This window comes from Notechis scutatus, chromosome 6, assembly GCF_049901735.1.
Source record: "Notechis scutatus isolate UNSWTSFEM ecotype Mainland chromosome 6, rNotScu1.2, whole genome shotgun sequence".
Classification (NCBI taxonomy): domain Eukaryota; kingdom Metazoa; phylum Chordata; class Lepidosauria; order Squamata; family Elapidae; genus Notechis; species Notechis scutatus.
In genome coordinates this window covers 60,256,269-60,268,282 of record NC_142014.1, presented here as the reverse complement: position 1 = coordinate 60,268,282, position 12,014 = coordinate 60,256,269, and the positions used below count along the sequence as shown (strand labels likewise).

General features: G+C 37.2%; 1 protein-coding gene across 2 annotated transcripts in view; it reads left to right on the top strand.

Moving 5' to 3' along the window:
- Positions 1–12,014, top strand: part of TBXAS1 (thromboxane A synthase 1) — a 238,679-nt gene that overhangs the window by 105,008 nt on the left and 121,657 nt on the right. For both annotated transcript variants that reach the window (XM_087968482.1, XM_026695041.2), the window contains exon 5: positions 6,944–7,040. In XM_087968482.1, coding sequence (XP_087824608.1) covers positions 6,944–7,040 — 97 coding nt within the window. The remainder of the gene's footprint in view (positions 1–6,943; positions 7,041–12,014) is intronic.

Here is a 12,014-nt window from a genome sequence, read left to right as displayed (position 1 = left end):
TCTCTGATATATATGGGGAAAAATATAAATATTTGTAAATATAAATATTTGATAAATATGCCTGTCTCCTAGCCCATAATAATCTAGATTTCCTCCCAACACCATTCTAAAATTGAAATTGCCTATAGAGATATAAAGATGTGGCTACGTCTGAAGACAAGATTGTTCATAAGGCTGAATCAGAGTGATAGAAATCACTATATCTTTGTGGAAAACTCTGGAGTTTTTCAGCTATTCCCTTTTCATCTAGTACAGGGGGTGTCAAACTTGCGTTGTCATGGTGGCATCACGTGATGTATTGCAACTTTTTCCTCCTTTGCTCAACTGGACATGGCCAGCGCAGCCATGGCTGCGAGTTTGACAGCCCTGAACTAGTGGAAAACAAATGGCTTTCCACGCCTTACTCCCAAATGGTGAGATTTCCATGGTTGGCCTGCATGATTCTTGCACTGACATGATTCTGAGATGGCCGAGGAGTATCAGTGAGCACCCTATCTTCAAGGATACAATTGGCTACTCACCTTCCAGGTAAATCATCATCAACATCATTGTCATTTTCATCATCGGAAGGGACCTTGGAAGTCTTCTAGTAGAACCCCCTGCTCAAACAGGAGACCCTATATTTCAGACAAATGGATGTCCATTCTCTTCTTTAAAACCTCCAGTGATGGAGTATCCACAACTTCTGAAGGCAAGCCATTCCACGGGTTGATTGTTCTCACTGTCAGGAAATTTCTCCTTAGCTCTAAATTGCTTCTCCCTTCGTTTAATTTCCATCCATTGCTTCTTGTCTTGCCTTCTTGGTGCTTTGGAAAATAAGTCGACCCCTTCTTCTTTGTGGCAGCATCCTCAAATTTTGGGAACACTGCTATCATGTAACCATTGGTCCTTCTTTTCACTAAACTAGACATACCCAGGAGAAAACTTTGTGATACAGGAGCCAAGAGAGCTGTACCATGTTGGAGCGAGGAAAAAACAACATTTTCATTCAGATTAACAGATAATCAGAGTTGGAAGGGATCTTATAGGTCATCTAGTCCAACCTCCCACCCAAGCGGGTGTCCCTACACCATTTCTGATAAATGGCAGTCCAATCTCTTCTTGAAGGTTATTACATTCGCATAATGTAAGATGAAATATATCATCCCGACCCCCTGAAACACTCTGAGAATCAATACGGAAGCTCCTTGTGTAAAGAAAGACAGGTTTTGACTTAAACATGTAGTCCTATCATTTTTTTGTTCAATGAACTATGTACAGTAGTATTACTTGTCCACTTTCGTGATTCCTGCTGTGTTGAGGCCCTGGGTCTCAGGACCATTTATCTGTAACTAGAATTAAACAGAAAATGTGTCCTAAAGATTAGAACTGGAGAAACTGTTTCAGTCTCTGCGAAGCTTAATCTGCACTTTGTAGGGAATGAAGGGTATGTTTGCTGATTCTCTCTTTAGTTTTTATATTGTGGAATCATCATCTGGATTGGAGTAAGTCCAAATGATAAATCAAAATGCCTTCCCTTCTTTTTTCTCTAGCAAGTTGTATTTTTAAAAAAAATCACCTTCATAGTAAAAAGAAGTTTTCTAAGAAGTTTTCACTTCTGGCAATATCTCTTCATAGAGAATGCATGCGTTGAAAGGGACATTTTAAATCATTGAGTCCATTTCTTTGGATTAATGCAGGGAACTATTATTCTAATGCAACTGCCTCTGTTGGAAAAACTCCAGCAGGAGGGGTGGGTGTCTATTCATGTTCCACCCTGCAATAGCTATTAATATCAAGAATTCCTCCTAATCTTCATCTTAAATCTCCTTTCCTTTATTTTGAACCCACAAGTTTTTGCCTGCTCTCTGTTTCAATGGAGAACACATCTGTCCTTGCACATGACAAAGTATTTTAGATTCAGATTATGGCTCGCTTAGTTGAATCTTTTGCAAGCTAAACATGATCAATTGTACACACAGTTCCCTTCAGGGAGCCCCGCATTGCATTGGGCTTTTTAGCTGCTTCCCTGTGTTGAGCTGGTGGCTCACTAAGTACTCTTACATCATCATCATCATCATCATCATCATCATCATCATCATCATCATGACATCGACAGGTTATACCTGCCAAGAAGAATAGAGAGCAGAGGGCTATTGCAAATCTATCAAACTGTGGAAGAAAAATGAAGTTTGAATGGTTATATGAACCAAAGAACAGAAAAATTGCTGCAGGCCGTGAAAATGGAGAACATTATAAAAACAACAGAAACAAAGGCAGAATATAAGGGAAAACAGCTGGATGACAGATTAAATGGATGGAAAACCAAAGCTTTGCATGGACAGCACTTGAAAAACATTGAAGGAAAATGTGATAACAACTTGACATAGGCATGGCTTAAGAGAGAAAGAAAGAAACGGAAGGTGTAATACTTGCTGCTCAAGAACACGCACTACAAACTAATGCCATGGAAGCGAAGATATAAAAATCCTCTGACAATCCAAACTGCCGACTTTGCAATGACAAAGTTGAAACTGTTTCACACTTAATATGCGAGTGCAGCAAAATCATGCAAACTGACTACAAAGCTAGACATGATCGAGTTGCTAAATCCATTAATCCACTGGTCATTAGGTAAAAAATACACCCTGCCTGTAGCCAAAAGGTCATGGGAACATAAAGTGGAAAAAGTTGTCAAAAATGAGATGGTGAAGATCTTGTGGGGCTTTCGAATACAGACAAATCGCCATTTGGAATAGAAAATGCCAGATATTATGTTTGTCGAGGGCCAAAGTGTACAATTTATTGATATCGCTGTACCAGGAGATACCACAGTCGGAGAAAAAGAACTGGGAAAAAATCAGGAAATATCACGACATGGCCATTGAAACTACATGGTTATGGATGAAACATGTAACAGTGACACCCATTATCATCGGGACACTTGGTACCATGTCCAAGAATTTTACAAAACACATCAAGAAATTGCAGCTTCCTGCAATAACACCAGCGGAACTGCAAAAAAAATGCGCTACTTGGAACATCCTACATCTTAAGAAAGTCCTTGGTTGATACCTAGGAGGCTGGCAGCAACCCATATCAACCATTAGCACCAGTCAATGGTATTTGCGATGCATTTTTGAATGTTCAGTTGACTGGGATTCATGTTTAATGAATAAAGTATATAATAATAATAATAACCTTTATGGTCATTGTACATATATACAAGAAAATTGGCTGCTTGAGGTGTGTGTGCGTGTTTGTCATCACTTTGCTATGGAACTTGCCAGAAATGTGGGAGCGTTTGTGGTAATTTGGGAGCAATAAAGGGGTGGTTTGAACTGCCAGCTGCCTGTCTTATCTTTGTACCCTGCCCCGGGTCATCACATACTGGCTTTTTTAAACTTTTCCAAATCTTCCTTCTCATGGAGATTGTTTATACCTATGGTTTTTAGACTATTTTTTTCTACGATTTCTGCTCCTTTTCAATTTATTTGACAATTTCATCCCATAATTAGCTGCCCATTTTCCTGAAATAATTAAAAAGAGCTTTCAAAGTACCTGACTGACTTTTCCCATCTTTTCTTCCTTAAATACCTTCCATTCAAACATGATGTGGCCAATTTCTAGAAAACTGCTTTGTACCTTTAGGTCATTGACCAATTCCTCTCTGTTAGTCAGAATTATGTCCTGAATCGTTGACCTCCGTATTTCTTCCCTTTTCTGAAAAAACAAAAAACAAAATAAATTTCTGAAAGATGAAATTTATAACATATCAGAATTCTGCTCTATCTCACACACCTAAATGAGTTTTCCAGAAAATGTCAGGGTAGCTGAAGTCTTCAATTACCATTCTAATCTGCCCTCTTGAGAATTTTAAAAAGGCATTGTTCACATCCTCTGTCTAGTAGATGGCCTGTAGTAAACTCCTACAATGGTTTCTTACTGGTTTTAACCTTATCTATATACTTTCAAATAGGGCTTTTATTCAAGGACAATAATTTCTTCACAGTCATTTTGGATTCTTTTTCCCCCCATACAATGTCATACTGATTCCCCTTTTCTATTTCTTTGGAACAAGTAGAAGATACTACAAGAAGGCACTTGTATTTTCCTCTTTTCAAGCTTAACTCCCATTCTGCTAGTCTTAGTAATAGCTATCACAGGTCATATTTGCTTTTCTGTGTGAAGATTTCTAGTTCGTCCTGTTTTCTCCCTTATACTGTGCATTAAAGAGCAAACTTAACTCGTCGTTTCCTTTGCACAGGGATTCCCAGTCTGATTTGCAGTTTCGCCACTTTTTTTTAGTTAAAAAAACAACTAAAGAGTGGTCAGCTATTTCTGTCAATTTTAGAATAAAAAACTTCAGAATAAAAAAAATTAGGAAGAAAGGATTAGCTGAATGCTGCATGTCTAACCCAATATGTAACTGGACACTGGATGCTTCCGTGATAATTGCGTCATGGATCCGCCCCCTCAGATCCCTCTTCAGATGCAAGTTTGGAGGAGGAGGAGGAGGAGGAGGAGAGGAAAGTGCGGAGCTGAGTTATGGCCTAGATTGGGGCTTGGAGAGTGCTAGCCTGATGGAGCAGCCTCAGCTTGGTCATAGGGAGGCTAAGTGAGATTAGCCACAGTTGCAGCAAGTTGGCCAACCAAAGACAGAGAGCAGCTGCCGCCTGTTAGCAATGAGTAGGAGGTGGAGTCCACTTCTCCTCCTGATCCAAGGCTATGTAGAACAGAGAGGGGGCAGGCACCATGGCTGGTCAGCTAGACTACTCGGAAGGAGGCACCTTCTTGAAGGGCTGCAGTAGCATTGCTCACTTAATCCCGTCTCAAGGAACTGAGTGTTGCTGGAGCAGCATGCCCAGTTCCATGCCTTATGTTCTCATGCCATGTATCCTTACCCGTGTGACCTGTGTACGGCTTTCCAGGACTTTGTGTATGCCTGTTTGACTCGATTACCCAGTGGCTCTTGCCATGCTGATTTCAGAATCCAAACCTGTGCAACCGGGGTGCTTTCTGAGTACCTGTTGCAGGGGGGAGGGGGTGTTGAATAAATATTTGTAGAAATCTTGCTGTGTGTGCATGTGTGTGATAGAGGAGCAGGGCAGCTCACATCACTGGTTATTCTGGCCAACACCATGAAATTGTTGGTTGATGAAATGAGGAAATATATAATGCATTCCATAGAGGAAAACAATGTGATACTCGATAAATAATATTACATATACACATTAGAAATGAAGACGAATAAAATGGTGTTTTACTTGAGGAGTGAAAGAGACAAATGCCCTCTTCACAAATGCCTAAACACAAAATTGAATGTATTCATTAAAACTTATACACCATGTCCTTTTGAGCACAGTTTGCAAATCAGTTTGAAAGGATCTGAATAAGAATTTGAAAGGAAACCAAATTACTTTGAATTATAGAAAAATATTTGTGGTGTTTACCTATGATAAGGTTGTACTTAGTAATCTGTAAAAGCCAAAGCTATCTGTCTTCCATCCGAGTGCTCCAGTGCATCCAACATCTTTTATTTACCAATTAAGGCTGGGTGAAATATACTGCAAATATGCTGGTGGAAAAAACCAGAGCAAAGTGTTTGAGGTAAGAGTTGCTGCTGGAGATGAAAGGAAGTAGTAGGCTGCTTTATACTTCACTTTTTCTTCATACTTCTTTTCCTGATTGCAGATTGGCTCAATAAAGGCATCTTCACATGAAAGGCATTTTGCTCAATTTCCCTCACCAGTTTTAAAATTCATTTGTGTTTTGGTAGGATTTGTTTGCAAGCTCTTTCTCTAAAGTTACTGATGGCACAAGAAATTGCTACAATTAGCCTCATTATAGGTGGTCAGGTAGATCTGTTATCAAACATCCACTTGCCTGTATATTTTGAAATAAATATAGCACATATTGGTCAGGTTTTTGTCAAGAACATTGTATCTTTCAAATGGTTAACTTTATCCCTTTGATAAAATGTGGGATTACAGTTGGAAAAGGGAAGTTACATAGAAGCTACATGTATTCTTGTAAGAATTTGGGTTATGTGCTATGTAGACTACTTGTTTATTCAGTAATATTCGTAGTGTGATTGACATTAAAGTGAACTATGCTAAACCCTGTTGGTTGGACTTACTTCTTAGACTAAGTCCTGTGTATAAATCTATGATTGCTTGAATATATTACAGTTGACAGGGTTCTCGCAGCAAAAAGAAACAAATTGATTGCAGGGAATACGACTTCAGCAACAGAGTGGTCAATGTCTGGAATACTCTACCTGACTCTGTGGTTTCTTCCCCAAACCCCAAAAACTTTAACCTTAAACTCTCTCCTATTGACCTCACCCCTTTCCTAAGAGGTCTGTAGGGGGCGTGCATAAGCGCACCAACGTGCCTACCGTCCCTGTACTATTGTTTCTTTTATTTTTCTTATATGTACCCATTTCATGTATTCATAACTATGTATATACTTATACCTATTATCTTGTAAGCAATTGACAAATCAAAATAAATAAATAAAAAATAAAATAAGTAAAAATCACATCTTGCTTTAGTGTAACATGGGGACTTTACAATTGAGGGCATAGCAAAAATGTTAATATTTTATTTAGCTTTCCTAGAATAGGGAGAATAGGGATTCTGTTGTGTATCTCTCCAGCTCAATCTTGCTTCCAGAAATTGATATACAACTCACATAAACCAAAAGGAAAATCGAGAATGAAATTGCTTTTCTTAAGATCAAACTAGATTCTTTACTACATTATAATAGTAGTGACCAGGAAACTTCTGATGAATACCGGTACTGAACAATTTTTTATTAGCCTCTGATATTTCAAAGCATATATTTGTGACTTCCATCTATACTTAGTGTTGCTATTTTGTGGAAATCCATGTATCTACTGCCTGCTTACTTTAGTGGCTAATGGAACCTCCTTTTTCTGTTCATTTGTAACTGAATACAGGTATTACATTGGTCGTCGAATGTACATCGTGATATCTGAGCCAGATATGATAAAATGTATCTTAGAGGATGATTTCAGAAACTTCAGGAACAGAATGGTAAGTCAGCAGATTAAAACTCTGGTTCCTTCTCTTTGATTCTCTGTTTCATGTCCTAATATTGCCTTCAGTGATCCTATTCTGAATGTCTCCTGTGTAGAGATATAAAGAGTAGGTGGCCCCGTTTTCAATAATACCCTCCCCAATAGTTTGCCTGCAATTTGTTCTCTGTTAAGTATAAAACTAAGACACTTCCATGTTCTCAGGCTTTATCATGATAATTGTAGATTTTTGACACATTTTTATGCTTCTAAGCAATTGAGGTCTTAAAATAGCTATGCTGTCTTTAATTGAAACATTTAATTGTGACTTTAAAATGTTTAAAAACCACACTAGGAAAACTTTTGTTTTGAAGGACAACATATAGGCAAGATGGGTGGCAAATAAATAAATAAATAATTTTAAATTTAGGGAAAAACCAAGCAAACAAAATAGTAAGAATGCTACAAGGACTATTTGACTGTTTTGTTGTTTTCAGTATTTCACTGATTCTTTGGTATACGATGTAAGTTACTCTAAAGAGGGACAAATATCTCTCCAGTACTTTCCCATATTTCTTATAAATGTTTTAAATAAATGAACAAAAAGGGATGGAACTATGTTATGGGTAAGAGTTTTAGCAATAAGTCCCTTGCCCAGATTTTTCCATCAGCAACTTTGGATTGGTTCAGTATCATACAAGATAACAGACAATCATGTAAAGCAGGGTGTACTATTTTTTTAAGTATTTAAATAATTTGTAACTATAAATATTTTTAATTTAAATAATTTAAAATCAAAGGTTTGGAATAAAGGGATGACTGAAAGGGAAAGAATAACAGGAATATAATTTTTTGTTTCTATTAGAATTGCAAAATTGAATTGAGAATTCGAGTTATTTATTTGCTTGCTTGCTACAGTTTAAATGTTGCTCAATCCAAACAAGGATTTACATAGTTGCTGTTTACATTTGGGGAAGTTAATTACACATTACTTCAACTGAAGTTTCCCTTCCCATGCCCATTGGAAAAAATATACAAGTTGCTTTGACTTATTAGGCCCATGCTATGAGAAGAAAATGAATTGGATTGTCTCACATTTTTTTTATACAAATTACCTATAGTCACAGGCCCTTTATTTTCAAAAGCCATTTACTCAGTAGTAGCTAGTTGCTTGTGTAGAATTTCATCAACTTTATTCCTTAGAATAAAGTTAAAATATGGAGATTCTCAGTCATCCAGGTCATGGTTGCCTCAAAGGTGCTTTTCAGGAGCTGTAGAAGCTTCTTGGATGAGAAGCAAAAAGAAAAACCAGAAAGTCCAGTTGCCTCTTAAAAAAGCACGAAGCTAAGTGGTAGAGCATCATAGCACATGAGAAAGAAATGGAAGGATCTCTATACATAAGCAATGTATATAAACTGTGAACAGCGTTTCTCCACAATGTTTTGGAATTTTACAGTTAACTTGTAGATTTCTTGAAAGAATACAGAAAAGACTAACACATTCATGCATCACACTGTATCCATAAGAATGTCTTCAAAACTCCTTTGAAATACTTTATTAAAGAAATTATTTGTCAAAAAACTGAATGAGAACTTGTAGAAAAGAAATGAAATGTCATTTTCCTGTCCAGGAGTAAAAGATGTCACTATCTTTTAATTTTGTTCATTGTTATTGTCTTCAGTTTGAGATGAGAATACAGTTCTCCACTGTCTATTTTATAGCAGAGATGGGCAATTTTGGGGGAGAATGCTGTGATATTGTGATATATATAGATACATTTACAGTTCAGGCAGATTGCACATTGGGGAGGGGTTGCATAATGATTATTATTGCTATTAAATGTATTAAATCTATGCAAAATCTTATACCATTCTTGCCTTAATTTTTATTGCATATTTTAGGGGCAGAATTTGGATACAATGATATCCAAATCATATCACAGGTTCTTGTTTATTTCTGCTTTAGTAAAATAACTTTTGGAAGCTTATACCTGTATAGCCAATTTCTTCATGAATTTACCTCGTATTTCCAACTCCGAAATTCTGTATTCAAGACTGATGAAATAAATACCTGGAAACTTTTAAAAGGCCACACATGCCTTTAGGCTGAAATTCCATCTCTGGCCAGTTAATAATCTCTTCATGATCCTGTCTCGTTCCCAGACTTAGCACACTTTGATGGTGTCAACCAGACAGCTTTAGGTTCAGTCATTTTCTCACTTTATGTCTGGCTCCTGAATTTAATATATATACTCCTGTCCTTTCCCAAGAATTTAGGATGTGTGCAATATTTAAAGGCATACCAAAATGCATACAAGGTACACAAATACATCTGTTTTAAATGATTTGGGATAGGTTTTTGCAATGAAACTTCACCCAGATTCAACATGCAATCCTAACTGCTTGAAATAAGAAATGCAAAATAACATTTTAAAGAGACAGGAGGGGGGGAAGCACCCTGGTTCAACTTTGAATGCTTTAAAAAAAGCCACTGCTCAATTGTTTCTCAAAAGCTCTGTGAGATGGCAATTATCCAAGGCAAGGACATAGGAACAGTAAGTGACAACTCTTCTTCTTTTCTTCTTCTTCCTTCTCCTCCTCGCCTTTGAATATAATTGTTTAATCAAGATGAAATCAGAATTAATAAATTAATAGGGAAACAGATACCCCTCAAGTTGAGATCCACCCCCCCCCCACCCTCCTGGCCTTCCAAAAAAGCCTCAAAATCTGATTCTGCCATTTGGTCAGAGGGGGGGGCACAGTGGGGGTGTACCGCTATGCTGGAGGTGGTTAGTGGACTGGGAAGGAGATTCCCGCCTCCTTCCCCGCATCTCCACCACGTTATATTTTGGGTTTTATTTATTCGGTGTTTATTTTACTATTTAAGGTTTTAACATTTTGTACTTACCTTTACAATGTTGTAAGCCACCTGGAGTCACTTGACAAGGATATGATTAGCATATAAATTGAATAAATAATAATAAACAAATCATTGCCTGTAGGGGAAAAAAATTCTTTCCAAGCTCTGTAGGTGCCAGCCCTTTGAGATAAGCCAAGTCAGGAAATAGACATGCACAAGAAATACTTTAGTGATAAAGGCTATAGTAATAGAATCTTGAAAGCTCATTGAATATTTACTATTTTGGGGTTCCCATCTGCTTTAGTATCACTGCTTCCTTTGTATATTCTCCAATTCTGAATAGGATGTCATATAATTGTTTGATTTTAGTAGCCTTGCAAATTTACTTATGTTCACATATTTCTAAAATGCCCAATATAATGTGCTTCTTCTTCTTCTTTTTTTTCAATTGTAGGTTTTCCCTGGTTTATGCTTTTCATATTCTATGTTCTAACAGCATGTATTGTTTAAAACAATTGTAATGGCACAATTAGTAAGTAAAGAAGTGTTTAGACTTTCTTACGGATTTGGTCAAGTCATCATCTTCAGACTTCCTTAGGAAAGCTTAGCATTCTTCTCCAGTAAAACAAGACATATGTTTGACTAGGGAATCTATTCAAACAAATATTTTAGCCATGTCCATATATGTCCATTAACACAGCGGTCACTAACTTTCTGGCTCTATGGACCAGTAGCAGTGGCAGCAGGTGGAGATTGAGGGGAGGGATGGTTTTGCGTGCACTGCTCAACCTAAATCCCATGCATGTGCGAATGAAGCTTCGTGTACTTGCCCACCACTTGCGTGGTCCAGTTTCCAACAGGCCACGGATCAGTACCGGTCTGTGAGCCAGGGGTTGGGGGGACCCCTGCTTTAACATCTTTAAAGAAAGAGTTTTCCATTACCTTTTCCTGAATTGAATCCGGAATTCCTTTTACAGTAGTTGGGTTGGCGGTTCTTATGTCTGGAGAACCCCACCTACCCTCAGCCCCACAATTTTCGGTTTCAGCCCTCCATTTTCAAGTTTAGCACCAACAATATTTATAAGAAGCTCACAGTCAAGCCAACATGGCTTTCAGCCTGCATAAGGTCAACATGATAATCCCTTTGGAGAGTCTATTTTATATAAAATACAATCAAACTTAAGTCTTAGTCTGAAAACACAACTGTATTCCAAGCAAAAGCAGATATGCAATGAGACAGAAACATTCAACCTAGTACACAGAACTCATTCTGTGTAGGTTTCACAAATGTAAAGCTCAATAGATTGTTTAGGTAAGAAGTACTATATTTTGAATATCACTTCAATAAGCCCCCTCCAATACTTTTATTCAGAGCCTGAGTTCAGTCTACGGTGCAAAAATAAAACTTACTCTCTAGCATTGTTCTTTCCTGTCCCTTTTCTGATGAAACAGAGAGAATAAAGCATTAAGCTTTTTGGCGTAAATGCTGACCACAATACTGTGATAATACAGATCATTCTTGAAACAAAATATTCTTAGGATTGTTTTTTTCCCCTCTCAGATTAGAATGACTATAAAATGTTACTTTTTTAAAAAAAAATATCTCACTCTTATTCTCTGTCACCCTTCAGAGAACTTGGCATGGGTGGGACATATCTGTTTCATAAGCTAATTTGAACAGTAGAGCATTAGAATGAACATTTCAAGTAACAGAGAACATTCCTTTATTTGAAGACATTGTTTGAAAGGCTGCCCAGTTTGAGACCTTTTATATTTTTTGATAATGTATAAGTGTCCAGTTTTGCTTTTGAGATAAATTTAAAGGCACGTCATTCTGATTTAAGTCCACAGCAAAATTGAAAACTATGTTGGAGCTGGCTACAGATCTATCATTTTTCATCTGATAATTGCTCTTTTGCTAGAATTCATTGAAATTATTCCCTGTCTAACTGATTCGATCTTATAAACCTAGTAGAGTAGCTTAAAGAAACTATAACAAAAGTTACTATCAGTTGTGATGTTTTACATGTACATGCACAGAAATTTGACAGGCAAGTTCCATAAGAGTTTTTTTTTCCATGCAAGAGATTATCTAAATGGAATTTGTTGCTGTTGTATGTGTAGTATGTGTAGT